This window comes from Solanum dulcamara, chromosome 8, assembly GCF_947179165.1.
Source record: "Solanum dulcamara chromosome 8, daSolDulc1.2, whole genome shotgun sequence".
In the NCBI taxonomy this organism is placed as follows: Eukaryota; Viridiplantae; Streptophyta; class Magnoliopsida; order Solanales; family Solanaceae; genus Solanum; species Solanum dulcamara.
The window spans coordinates 71,015,944-71,029,536 of NC_077244.1; the positions used below are offsets into that span (position 1 = coordinate 71,015,944).

The following is a 13,593-nucleotide window of genomic DNA, read 5'->3' on the forward strand; positions in this document are numbered from 1 at the left end:
CTGCTTTATTTGTTACATCACACTCTTAATGTATTACTTGGTCACATGATATTTTGCTGGTTTGACTTTGTTTTAATTCATTTCTTACTAACAAATTGAGTCCCGTTGATGTTATTATTTGTAACTAATATTTTGAAGGTTCTTTGAAGTTCCTAGATACGTTTCCCCTTTTATTATTTATGTTTGAAAATACTCCAAAACATCAATCTTGCCCCCAAGTCTTCTTCAAGCTAGCACTTTCCTTTCCTTTTCTTTAGAGTGAGGTCATTAGAACGTAAGTGGTTTATCACTCTGGTTTATGCAAAATATTTTGGGTATTCTTTTTGTAAAGGTTTTCTATTTGTCGTCTTGCTATCGTAGGTAAATTATCAAGTCTTCCTTTCTCTCAATAAAAATAAATTAAAAATACATATATTTCTTCACCTTGCGTTGATTCGATGAGTTTAATCTGCTCATCGTAACAGATACTGTGTTCTTACGTTTCTTGATGACTGTCAAACTTCATCACCTCAGTATACGGACCATCTTTGGTGTTTACAATATATAGATCTTTCTGCAGGGAACAGAGTATTATGATGGGAAGGCAAAAAGATATGTTGATTTCCCAATCACTGATATATTACAAATGATGGGTCGAGCTGGTCGTCCACAATATGATCAACACGGGAAAGCTGTTATTCTTGTTCATGAACCCAAGAAGAGCTTTTATAAAAAGGTTATCTATAATTCTTTTTTTTGAACAATATATCTTAACTGTACTGTTGTTTTTCCTTTGTTTCAATTATTTAAGTAACTATGCTATTGCATTTTATTACCCAACATATATGCTTTCTTTTTGCAGTTTCTATATGAACCATTCCCAGTGGAAAGTAGCCTGAGAGAGCAACTGCATGACCACATCAACGCGGAGATTGTTACGGGAACAATCTCACATAAAGAGGACGCTGTGCATTACCTCACTTGGACCTACTTGTTTCGTAGATTGGTATGGTTTTATGCCTATGGCAGACAATTTATTTTGTTGCTCAAAATTTTCAATCTTGCATTAACGATCAAGAAAAAAAAAATCAGTCTTGAACCAATGGCAGTGCTAAGTTAGGAACCACCATCATTATATTGATACTGTGTGCTTGATGCATGTTTTACTTTCAGCAAGTAATCATTAGTAATAAGTAGGTTACTTGGTCGCAGATTGATATGGGTTACTCATTAAGGTACTCATATTAATAAGAAATTTCTAATAATTTAAGTTGTGTCTCCTACTGTGAAGAACCATATAAATGGAAATCCAGTAAAGGAAATGAGTCTTTTCTAATTTGTTCGACTTAATGTAACACGAGAGATTTAAGAGTTGATTAATTTTAGCTTGCAGAAAGAAAAGATAAGGGAGGCCACAATAGTGCAACCTTGTTGCGATTTTATCCTGATTATGTTTGTCTATTTCGGAAGCCTTAAGTTTTATTTTCTAAATTAGCATTACCAACATGTGACAATTGAAATTGGAAAAAGAAAATGGTGGGTAAAGGGGTAATTTCAGTTGTATCAAGCATCAGTTGTTGTCTGATCTAATATCTACTTGGTGATCTTCTTAGTAAGAGGATTTGTTTTAGACTGTGGTGGTCTCTAAAATCTATATTATTATAATCAACAAGCAGACAAAGGAACACACTTCAAGGAGCAGCTATAGTTGCACAAGAAAAATACGTGCCTCTTTGATGCTCTTAACAAGCTTACTGCTGCTAGAAGTCATCGAAGTGTTTTCTACAAAAGAAAAGTTAGGAGAAAAAGAGGTCTACCCCACGTAGCCAAGTCTTGTCAAAGTGCAAGTTGAAATAGCTCTTGCCCAGCTTTAACCAGACCCTAAGGGACAGGAATAGCTAATCCACAAATTCTGTGTAGTAGTTATTTAACTAGATAGACCTTGTGTTTTGGGTTGCGAAAAAAAATGATTTATTTATTTAACATAAGATTATTTTAGATTCAAAATGAGAGAACTATTTTAAAGCAATAATAATCAGCATTGAGTGGTAAACAATGGTTTGCTTGTGCTATTCATTGATTCCTTCCGCCTCTCAACAAATGCAGTGCCAACTGTAGGTGTTGATGTTGCATGTGTATTATGTTCCACCTTGTGCAAAAGAACAAGAGAAAGTTACATTTCTGTGTACTGCCTGTATAGATGCCTTTTATATAGTGAATAATTCACTTGATTTATGGGTGAGTGACAATAGGGCATAATTGGTTATTCCGTGTTTCAAAAGGAAGTCTTGCCCTAGCGGCGACGTCCCTCCACCTCCAATCAGTAGATTTGTGGTTCGGGACGCTCAGAGGGAAAAGTAGGAGAGCACTGATCCCCTGGGAAGGGGAAGCATGGAGTTGAAAAAAGGAAGCTACCAAATCAAAAAAAAAAGATAAAAGGAGGAGAAGACATGACACCTAAATGAAAAGAATGAGAAGAAAGTCCATTTTCACCACTAATGCATTTCTATGGATTGATGATGTTATCAAAGAAAATTGTCTATGTTTGAAGAATTACCAAAAATGGTGTACTGTTCTTTCCCTGCTAGTTATTATGTTTGCCAATCATAGAAGTTTTTTCTGGCAGATGGTTAACCCAGCTTACTATGGCCTAGAGCATGCAGAACCTGGGATTCTAAATTCTTATTTGTCTAGGTAAACTGAAAGCACTACATACTCTTGAAATAGCTTTTCTTGGATATTTCCGTTTGTGCTCACGTTATTTATAAACAGCTTGGTGCAAAGCACATTTGAGGATCTAGAAGACAGTGGATGCATCAAGATTAATGAGGACAGTGTCGAACCACTGATGTTGGGCTCAATAGCATCTCAGTACTATCTGAAGTACACCACTGTATCAATGTTTGGTTCAAAAATAGGACCTGATACATCGCTTGAGGTTCGTAGAACACCTAACATGGATGTCCAATCCTATTTTAAATGTTTTTAAATTATATTTCCTCGCATTACTTCCTTTTTATCTTTCACCCCAGGTTTTCCTACAAATACTCTCTGGTGCTTCTGAATACGATGAGCTCCCGCTGAGGCATAATGAGGTAATTTTCTTAGCTAGGCATATATATCTGAAGGCAGTTGTTGCTGAACAATGGTTTGTTGGTTTTCAACTCACTTAACTGCTTTAATTTTTTCCCTTAATTGTATATTACTTGCTAGTTCTAACAAGTAGGCTAAGAACATTGATTGTCCTGGCATTACACCAAGTGTTGCAGAAACTTCTGAATTATTTGGTCTGCAAATCTAAATTAGTATGTATATTCTGCAAAGAAATTGCCTGTGGATTTGAAACTATCATACTATGCATCAACTGCTTCTTTATTTGTATGTTGTACACATCATCTGCTTTTTGTTCTCCTATTCCAGGAAAACTACAATGAAAAATTAGCTGAGAAAGTTCGATATGCTGTCGACCACAATCGCCTGGATGATCCTCATGTGAAAACAAATCTGCTCTTTCAGGTAGGGGTTTTGGCTTTGTCTGCTAGATTCCGTTTAATGTCAATATATCTTTCAGGGACCAACGGCAGCCTTCGAAACCTGGGGATGATGCCCCCTACCCCCCCCCCCCTTTTACCCTTCTCCACTTAAATGCCAAACTTAGTTAACATGGCGCAGGGCTCGAATGTATGACCCAAGTCACAAGTAGCTCAACTTTGCTACCTGAACTAGGTCCCTGGGGATTATAATATTTTTTGCTCTCTTCCTCTTTCCTTACACGTCACTTTTTGCAGGCTCATTTTTCCCAATCAGAGTTGCCAATCAGCGATTATGTCACAGACTTAAAGTCTGTGCTGGATCAAAGTATACGTATTATTCAGGCTATGATAGATATTTGTGCCAACAGTGGATGGCTCTCAAGTACCATTACCTGTATGCATCTGTTGCAAATGGTCATGCAGGTCTTGCTACTGCTTCCAAAGCTTCCTTTTTCTATTCACTGTAAAATGGACTACTATACTGCTTTTATCAACTCTTTTATATATTTTTATATCGGCCTTCCTCCAATGCTTCGTTTTTTTCATTTTTATCTTAGGAGTTCTCTATTCATATCATTTTCTCATTTTGGGATTGCCAGCATGTCCTTATGCGGAATACAAAGTTGTCTTTTTCAAAAAAAAAAAAAAAAGAGAAAAAATTCACATCATAATGAGAGAGAGCAAAGAAAATAACTATCAAATTCCAAATTGTTGAATATTATAATTTTTTTGGCTCTTTTTATCGGCAATTCCAACGTACAAAGAGATAGAGTTGAGCTATGTTGCAACACAGCAGCATGACATATTTCCGTTATTTTTCCCTTTACTTTTCCTGTTAAGAATAAATCTTATAAGAGTAGCATCCAGCTATCTACTGATCTGGTCTTTATGGATGTATATCATGTTTCTGTTTTGTTGCATCTTGCAAATTACTTGACCACGGAAAATATGTTTATCACTATGTAGATGTTTGTTATCCAGCTTATCACTAATTCTTATATCTAGATGAAGTGAAAGTTCTGAATTAGAAAGAGCTTCTTTCCAACCTTCAGGCAGAAATTGTTTGTGATCAGTATTATGTACCAAAATCTGCTCCTTGACACACTTCCCATACTTCCATAAATTTTAAGTCTTAGTATTTGTTTTCCTTCCAACAATTCTAGAAGTAAATTTCTACAAAACAGTACTAGTAAGGACATATTGGAGTGAATTTGGTCCTCCAAATCCAACTTCAACAAGATGAATATAGTAGAAATGAAGATATTAAGATGGATGTACAGTTACAATATATAAATCGGGATATTAAGATGGATGTATATTCCTACAAAAATCGGATTAGTTTATATAATGATAACACCAAACTGCAAGTAGCACAGATGGAAATTAAATGAGAGGCTGCATGAAATGGTTTTGCTATGTCATGCTAAACCTCCATATGCACCAATATATAGATGTGTAACGAGGATGATTGAAGGTGTGAATAGGATATAAGGCAGGCCTAAAAGAATGTTTTAGCGAAAAATCATGGACCCAGCTGGGAGGGCCATGTGGCCCTTGTTTCAGATCTCGAGCCCCTCTAGATGTGAAATCCTTGAAATCCAAGAATGGACTGGGAGGACTGAAGATTCCCGAGGAAGATCGTTTTGAACCAAGCAACCATCACAATTAGGTCAAGAATTGTGCACAATGGAGCTAACCCAGGTCTTGGGAGCTAGGATGCGTTAGAATAGGATTGTACATAGTGTTCTATTTGGAAAAGGATTGTAGTGTAATATAAATAGGGCCCAGTGTAGTAATTTAGTTTTTACATTAATTCAATAATATTTTTCCTGTGCTTTTACTTCTCCCATGGTATCAGAGCAGGACTTATCCCAATTCTCATTTCCAGTGTTGGACCCCTATATTAAATTTTCCATGCACCAGCAGTTCGTTCTGGATGTTAAACTTTGTATTCAATCAGGAAACCTTTAACATTTTCTTCTTCTTTTTTTCTCTATTTGTGACCATTCCCACTTCAAAGTCAAAGATTAGCAAGATTCTCCTTATTTTGGATGTTATGGCCTCCTACAAAACTAGAAACGAATAGCTTAGCTCTCGAAACTACCGGCGAAGGAGAAAGTTGTCCGTAATTCATTGCCTTTTTTGAGGCTGTAACTGTTATGAAAATATCAGATGGGAGAAGGAGAACTGGTTCGGCAATAAGACAGATGTCCATCCCTAGCCGTGAGGGATGTGTGAAGAGTCCCACATCGGCCCTTTAAGGGTCTAAATCTATTGTTGGTTGTCGTTGTTTGTGCAGTCAAAGTTGCTCAGTGTTTGGAAGGAGTATTTTATTCGGGGTAAAGGCTTATTTGTCAACATAAGAATAAGTTTAAGATTTGAAGAATCTTTGTTATTTAAAAATCCCTATTCTGTTTTCGAAGACAATTGTTCTAGTATTAGAACGAAATTGGCCCGAATAGAGATGAAAAGATGCAGATGATTTATAATGGTCCAACTAGTTTGGGATTGAGGGTAGTTGATTGATCATTTGGAATATCTTTCAAATTGTGGTTTTAAACAAGTTCTTAGTATTCTTACAAAATTTTGCCCTTGATTATAAACTAGGTCATTAGCAACTGGACTTTGTCCTTGAGCATCATTTGATTGTTTGTCTTTGTTTAATCTACAGGGCTTGTGGTTTGATAGGGACTCTCCTCTTTGGATGTTACCATGCATGACTGATGATCTACTCAGCTCATTGCATAATAAAGGAATTGCTAGTATCCAGCAGCTGTTGGATTGTCCTTCAGAATCATTGTGGGCTATCACTGGGAGTTCAGCTGCCTCGAAACTCTATCAGGTGTTCTAATTAGTTTTAGTAGTTGATGGTGTTTTGAGAAAATCATCTCTCCTGTCTCACTGAAATTTTTGTTGATGTATTGCATCCTAAGAATGTTAGTTTTAAACAAGCGTCAAACATCTATGAGTAGAACTTACTCCAGACGATTAGAAGGCTAGTGTGAAGGGTTCTGTTCTAAAAAATTATTGCATAATGCATGTGTACCAGTATCTTCCTATTTTGTCGGCCCTAAGCTATAAATCATATGTGGGTATTTGCTTCTTTGTAAATTAAGTTGTATAATGATATATGGGGAACATCGACAAGCATATGGACGGATATTCTTAAAGTGTATGACCATCTCTTCTAAAAGCTTAATCTATTAGAGAGTACACTTTTATTTACTTATGTCTTCAACACACACCCCTAACGCGGGCCTAATTCTTTTTTATGGGTCAAACACAGTTGATATCCTTTTTTTGATAATGAGTGACAGTGAAACTCGAACCCAAAACCTTTGTTTGCTTTGATGACATATTAAATTATATGACATCTCATTTAAAAGCTTAAGATGTTAGAGAGATGCATTTGTATTTATTTAATTATATCTTCAACAGAATTGATTGTCTTCAACAGAACCTTATTGAAGTAGCGTTCCTGACTCCTTGTCCCAGCTTGATGCCGAAAGCCCAATTTTTGTACATACTTTTTATGAGTTCTAAAACTTCCTTCCTACCTCTCACATCAATCTCGGGCTATTTGTTCCATGCTTTTTGGGCCCTCCCGTTTCTTCTCAGGAAACTGAAGGATTTCTTGATTTTATGCTGGGGAGGGTTTGTAATGATAATCTTATCATTGTTTGTGCCAAATATCTAATTGTCAAAATGCACTTTTGTACTGTGTATGGTAAGTATTGGAAAATCTCTACTTCTGGTAACGCGTATACTAATGACAGATCTGATTTGCGTACTTCTACTTTTTGGACAGGATATGCGGCATTTCCCTCGGATTCAAGTTCGAATTAAAATTCAGAAAAAGGAATCTAATGGTGGGAAGATATTTACCTTGAACATTAGATTGGAAGATGCAAATACCCAGCGAAGAACAGCAAAAGCTTTTATCCCACGATATCCAAAGGTATTGACTTCTGCTAGTTTTTGTAATCCGGAGCATGCCAAACACTAAACATTTTGCTCTTTGCAGGTAAAAGATGAAGCTTGGTGGTTAGTCCTTTGTAATACTTCCGCGGGTGAACTGTATGCTCTGAAGAGAGTGTCTTTCTCCGGTCGTTTGCAGACACACATGGATTTGCCATCCACTCTGACCAATTTCCAGGTTGATATCTGATGATATTGTATATACATATATTTATTTTGGTATAAACTTAACCTGCTAGCTTTCGGTACACCAGTGAGCTGGTGTTTGAGAAATTAAACACCTAGCAGTCATTTCCTTTTTATGATGGTCTTTGAGAAATTAACACCTACTCTCCTCCCAGCACGCGCAAAAAATAAAAAGAAAATAACATGTCAGTTTTTGGGAGATAAATAATGACATATCAGTCTTCTTTATCTTGGGAGTCAATATGCAGTCCTCCCACCTACCCACCCCCAGAAGGGGGAAAAACATGTTTTTTTCTTTCTGTGCAAATAGAAGATGTAATACCTCCTCCGTTGAGACTGAAATGTTGAAATGTTTCAATTTCAGGGGATAAAACTCATTCTAGTATCGGATTCTTATATTGGGTTTGAACAAGAACACTCGATCGAAGGACTGGCTTAATCTGGAAGAAACTATAGCAACTCCAGATTGAAATGCAACGCTCCTAAATGGGAATTTGACCTTGTATAGCACAAAAGGCTTTTCTTTTTCCCAACTCGTTATAATAGTTACCAAAGTGTCTACTTTTGTAATGAGACATTGTTGAGATATTGCTTGGTAATTCTTTTCGAGTAGTTAACGGCATCCTTCATTTGTGTTTGTCATATTGATCCAGTTATATATAATGGAGATTTTCTTTTGCTACGTAACTCAGTTTTTGGGACAAAGTACACAAAAGTGGCTGTAACTAATCTGCGAAGGTGCATTTTTGTAGCTGAGATGCGTCGTAGGCAATTTCAGGCACTGCAGTGAACAATTAGCTCCTCCAAGTGAATCAGTAATTTCAACCAGGAAATAAGCAAGCCAATGCAATGACTAAAATAAATATTGGTTTTGTTTGTCAGAATACCTGCCCGTTAATATTTACAATTACACAATGGAATTGCTTATTTGTCTACCAGTTTTACAAGTTTACTCCCAATCTGAATCAAAAAATCCTGCATCTTTCATCTCTGAGTAGTATGCGCTGTCCAGAAGCCAATCTTCCTCCTGCAATTGAGACGAAAGAAATAAGAGAATGCTTGCATGCACCCAACAAGTAACTATTTGTCGGAGACCTAGTTTGGGTAGATTACCTTGAAAAAATCAGCCAGGAATGTCATATAAAGAAATGGAAGATAAAGGGAGTGATAACAAACTACTGCCAAATTATACAACCTGCAAAGTTAAACAATTCACGTATGTCAATTGAGTTGAAAAGAGAGTTATTCATTTTGGAAGAGTATTTAAGTGTCGGAAGCAAATTTGCCTATACCAAAGTCCAAAGCCACTCTTAATGCCTGCAAGCCCACAGGCAAATAACATTACAGCAGTTGTCACAGACATGACGATGACATAATTGTAGAAGGCCGGGCGTGCTGCATGTAATGGAAAACACTATATGTTAAGAGTATTACAAAGAGATGGACCAGGAAAATGGAGGTGGGTACGTAGGTAAAATAAAAAACCTAACTTACGAGGCAGCTTATCTCTCCATTTTGAGAAATGCACAAATAATATGTAGCCATAAGCTGCAGTAAGAAGAAGCTTGTTGGTGAACCAGACACCCCACTTCCCCCTATCAGCTATTTCCACGTCAAGGAAAAGTGGAACACCAAATCCAAATATAAAAATTACCTGTTGAAATGAAAAGACGGGAAAGCACATAAGAGCTTCCACGTAAAGGAATCAGAAATGCGCTTTCTACAGTTTATTGATGAACCTTTATTTGGTCATTCCGGAGAAGTAGCAACAACTCTGGGGCATAAACATTTTCTGCTTCTTGCTTCCTACTAAACAGCAACTATGTTTTCTGATGGGTAAAACAGTGACTAAATAAAATTGAAGAACTATCTCCAACATCTTTTGCATAGTACTTGTTAGTTTCCGCCTTGGACTTGTGGGTTAGGGAACATACCCAAGTGACTATTAGAAAACAATATACTAAGTTATCTGGACAAATATCCAAGCCAGGCACGCATGAATTACTTGTCTCACCCTTTCTCTCTTGCAACTGCATTATTTAGTGCAGTAAGTTTCACTAGCATGTTCCATGTCCAAAAGCGCAACAACATCTAACTCACCAATTTCTGGAAGTATTGTATCCAACCTTCATCAATCATGACGGACTATAAATCTTGTGTCCCTAGATGGATGTCACTATTCATAGGATAAGAAGTACACTTATGTTATAAGACTGATTTCTCTTGTTATAAGAGAAGCTTCGACAGGAACTGACAAAGCAAGGCCTTCCTCAAGTTCAAAGAAGTTGAACAAAGAGTCTAACACATCATATTGAGGTAAACAATTTTAATGTCTCATTGGAGCACCAAAACTTCCAATGAAATGCAATTACAGATTTAGCATGGCTTGTTAAAGCACAGGAGCTTGATCCTATGTTCATATCCTGGTAGCAACTGTAAAAAACCCATAAACCAACCAATTAAGCTATAAAAGATACACAAGAACAGCAGACTCAACAATCTTCTCCCTACACTATAATAGCTTTCTCCTTGAGTGTGTGTTTACCATGTACTATTTAATTCACCTTCTCAATATCGGCTGTTAGGAGTTTAAAACTGGAAACTAGAGCACCCAATACTGTGAGGCTTTCCACATTTTTTTCAATTAAGCTTAAGATGAAAACAAGGGTGACAGCTGATGGGGAACTACGCTATTTCTGCAACCAAAGAAATATCCAGCGGTGCAGAACAACAACATACCAAGTGTAATCCCACAAGTGAGGTACAGGGATGATAGGATGGACACAGACCAAAGGTAGGTAGAGAGATTGTTTACGATAGACCCTCAGCTCCCAACGGTGCAGAACCTTGCTTCATCTAAGCATTCAGTACACAAGGAAAATTCATGGAAATTCAGTCATAGGTGCTGCACACATAAGAGAAAGGAGAACATGGTAGTGGAAAGAAAGTGAATATTTGAATGGGAACAAATAGACTTCTTTGCCAAAGTTTCACCCCAAAAATACACACTAACAAAAATTTAACCACAGTCCTGGTGCTGAATACTGGGTCTTTTCCATGTAGATTTCAGTTACAGGCGAACTTAATTTAATGGGTTCGTAAATTGGTTGAATAGGGACCTATTTTGTGATATAGTTTATGCTCTAGCTGGAAAACAGGTTCAGTGTATTAGAAGAAATAATGCATGCGTTAGCTTTGTATATTAGTAGTACCTTGTTTGGTACACTTTTCAGCCTGTGTATAACTAATGCTTGAATTAGTTATACATTTTATTGTGTAGGTATGTATTACTAATACATGAAAATCCATAATATAGTAACGCAAGGGGTTATAATGTATGCATTAGCATGGTTAAAGACCTAATTGCCTCTCTAAACCTTTTTTTATATCTTTTCCACCATATTTTTTTTGTGTGCGCGCGGTTGGGGTGGGGGATTTTTGTAAATAAATATTTTTAAAAAAAATTATATAATGCATGCATGCTCTTTTAATACATTAAACCAAACAGTGCATGAAAAATAATCTCTGCATAAATATAAGCATTACTAATACACTCTGTTTAGCATTTTCTTATACACCCTACCAAACGACCCCTAACTGGGTGCAATTTGTTAGTGCATTCACTACGTAAACTGCTTTATTAGTCAAAAGACCAAAAAAAAACAATGAAATCTTCACCTTTAACAGTAAATCCACACTGACAAAAAGGCCTGAAACCATGAACGTACGTGCTAAAGTTTCCAAACAGCTCGCATAATTCTCCTCAAGTAAGAATGCCACTATGCTAATCTCCAGAAATAGCATTGCAGACGTTGCAAACAGTGACAAAAGATTCCAAGCCACCTGCTTCCCTGGAGGGCACTGCCATACCTGCTTTGCAACAATTTGGATGGATGAAGCAATAAAACTTAAAAGGAACAGCAGTACATAAAGATTACTGTTTATGACTTCAATAATATTACGAATACGTAGACCATAATAGCATTGATACAGAAGGTAAGGCTCCAAACTCTGATACAAGTCCCTTTTCTTTTTTAACAGTTTTTAAAGAAACCAATCCCAAATAACCACCCAAGAAACAAGAAACTTTCAATCACATTCCATAACATAAAACGGAGGAAATGATTGACCACAATAATCAAGCACAATTCTTTTTCTACTGGATTTTGTTCAGGGACAGTAACATAATTTCAAAAATCACGAAAACAAATATGGATGCTAATCAACGAGTTTTATACTAGTTTTGTGTCTTTTAATATGAAGATAGCACAAAGGTTAGATTAAGTTAGGGCTTGATCACCATGTTTTTTCTAGATATCCATCTTCCTTCTTAATTCTCAAAGACAATGCTAATAATACTCTATTAGCTAGTAAAGAGCACCATTTTCTTTTATAACGGTTGAACTTGACTATTCCACCATGTACTTGTGTCCTTCTGCCACCAAGGGAACTTTAATGCCTCGACCGGGATTGGAACCCTGCTCGTCCATGGTCTTCATTCCAAATTCATCAACTGCTGTGCCACACCCTTGAGTGTGCATGTCAGTAGCACCAACATAAGATGACGAGTCAGAAATCTAGAGTCAAATCCTCAATACTTCTCATTATTGTGGGATGAGAATCGACTAAATATGTCAGGTTAACAACCACAGTTTAGCTCATTTACCAAAAATAGTAACAATCACAAAGTGACTTGATTTTGGTAAGCGACTTGATTTTGGTAATCGAAAAGGAAAATCTTCTTCCTTTCTATTTTGAAATACCCAGTCGTCCCAAGCACCCTCTGCCAACCAATAACTAGAGCTAAGGACCCCAGCTTAAGGAGGACTCCTCTTCCTCAGCTCTCTTTAATGGTCCCAGCAGGACAAGCAATGTCAACTTTCACAATATTGCCTTAGAGAGGGTTAAAGCATCTAACTTTAAGTCTCAATTCCAACATAGATTTGTCTTTCTTTATTTAGGAAAAATAAGATTCACATATCTGGAAACTACATACAATTTTACAAGCAACAACGGCTTTTCAGCCGTTGCGCGCTAGCTTGTAGCCAGAGAAAAGAAGCGTTGAGATAATACCCCAGCTTAAGGAGGACTCCTCTTCCTCAGCTCTCTTTAATGGTTCCAGCAGGACAAGCAATGTCAACTTTCACAATATTGCCTTAGAGAGGGTTAAAGCATCTAACTTTAAGTCTCAATTCCAACATAGATTTGTCTTTCTTTATTTAGGAAAAATAAGATTCACATATCTGGAAACTACATACAATTTTACAAATACTATAACACGTCATAAAAATATTTAGTAAGTGAATGAATTATCGAGTGTAATATTGTAATATAACATGGAAACAAATACCGTCGAGCTAATGGAGTGAAAAATAATAAGTACCTGAAGAAAGCACCAAGCAAGGTTTAAAAGAACAGCAAACCACAGAAGCCCATAGTATCCAATCATTACAGAGGACCGACGGTGACTGAGCTTTTTAATGTTGCTCCTAGCATGAAACCCTAAGTACAGTACGAACAAAACCGATGGTAATACCAGTGCCGCGTCGTGCCAGAACCCATGGCACACAGTTGCAGAGCTGGATAACCGGAATATGAAGTGATCTCGACCGGCGGTTCCGATTCCGGTCCGGTCTGGACCTACTTCGGAGGGAGATGAAGCTTCAGTGATAGAAACTGTTCCGCTAAAAACTAACATTTTTCGAAGACGGGGAAATCAAAGGCATTGAAAACTTGAAGATGAGATCATCGTAACCCTAGGGAGAGTAGATCGAAGGGGTAGTTGCGTCGACGGAGGATAAAATCGCACATTTGGTGGGGAAAATTTGACCTGTGAAGATAAAGACAAAAGAATGCCGTGTGGATAAGCCACGTGGCAGTTTGGCGGTATAAGTAATCACTCTATTTTCCATTCACG

General features: G+C 37.0%; 2 protein-coding genes across 3 annotated transcripts in view; one reads left to right on the top strand and one right to left on the bottom strand.

The window, feature by feature from the left end:
* The window catches only part of LOC129898662 (DExH-box ATP-dependent RNA helicase DExH14), a 31,180-nt gene extending 22,875 nt beyond the window's left edge, over positions 1 to 8,305 (top strand). The window contains exons 39-49 of the mRNA XM_055973289.1: positions 560 to 715; positions 842 to 985; positions 2,606 to 2,673; positions 2,752 to 2,917; positions 3,012 to 3,074; positions 3,400 to 3,495; positions 3,768 to 3,935; positions 6,184 to 6,354; positions 7,321 to 7,470; positions 7,537 to 7,668; positions 8,041 to 8,305. Coding sequence (XP_055829264.1) covers positions 560 to 715; positions 842 to 985; positions 2,606 to 2,673; positions 2,752 to 2,917; positions 3,012 to 3,074; positions 3,400 to 3,495; positions 3,768 to 3,935; positions 6,184 to 6,354; positions 7,321 to 7,470; positions 7,537 to 7,668; positions 8,041 to 8,115 — 1,389 coding nt within the window. The 3' untranslated portion in view covers positions 8,116 to 8,305. The remainder of the gene's footprint in view (positions 1 to 559; positions 716 to 841; positions 986 to 2,605; positions 2,674 to 2,751; positions 2,918 to 3,011; positions 3,075 to 3,399; positions 3,496 to 3,767; positions 3,936 to 6,183; positions 6,355 to 7,320; positions 7,471 to 7,536; positions 7,669 to 8,040) is intronic.
* A 189-nt stretch (positions 8,306 to 8,494) lies between these two features.
* Positions 8,495 to 13,593, bottom strand: LOC129898663 (protein CANDIDATE G-PROTEIN COUPLED RECEPTOR 2-like). Of its 2 annotated transcripts, XM_055973290.1 has the most exons (6): positions 13,060 to 13,569; positions 11,355 to 11,546; positions 9,171 to 9,330; positions 8,969 to 9,071; positions 8,790 to 8,871; positions 8,495 to 8,703 (listed from the first exon to the last, which is right to left on the bottom strand). In XM_055973290.1, exons 1-6 carry the CDS (start codon positions 13,372 to 13,374, stop codon positions 8,626 to 8,628), a joined length of 930 nt encoding a protein of 309 aa, XP_055829265.1. In that variant the 5' UTR covers positions 13,375 to 13,569; the 3' UTR covers positions 8,495 to 8,625. The 2 variants fall into 2 exon arrangements, with proteins under 2 accessions (XP_055829265.1, XP_055829266.1); XM_055973291.1 differs by lacking the exon at positions 8,495 to 8,703 and having other exon boundaries at positions 8,844 to 8,871; positions 8,969 to 9,090; positions 13,060 to 13,593.

Bases quoted from the DNA above. Each gene is read 5' to 3' on its own strand.
- LOC129898663 (XM_055973290.1), bottom strand. From the start codon at position 13,374: ATGTTAGTTTTTAGCGGAACAGTTTCTATCACTGAAGCTTCATCTCCC. The intron at 9,072-9,170 runs GTAAGTTAGGTT...CATTACATGCAG, and splicing joins ATGGAGAGATAAGCTGCCTC to CACGCCCGGCCTTCTACAAT. The intron at 8,704-8,789 runs GTAATCTACCCA...TCTCAATTGCAG, and splicing joins TCCTGGCTGATTTTTTCAAG to GAGGAAGATTGGCTTCTGGA.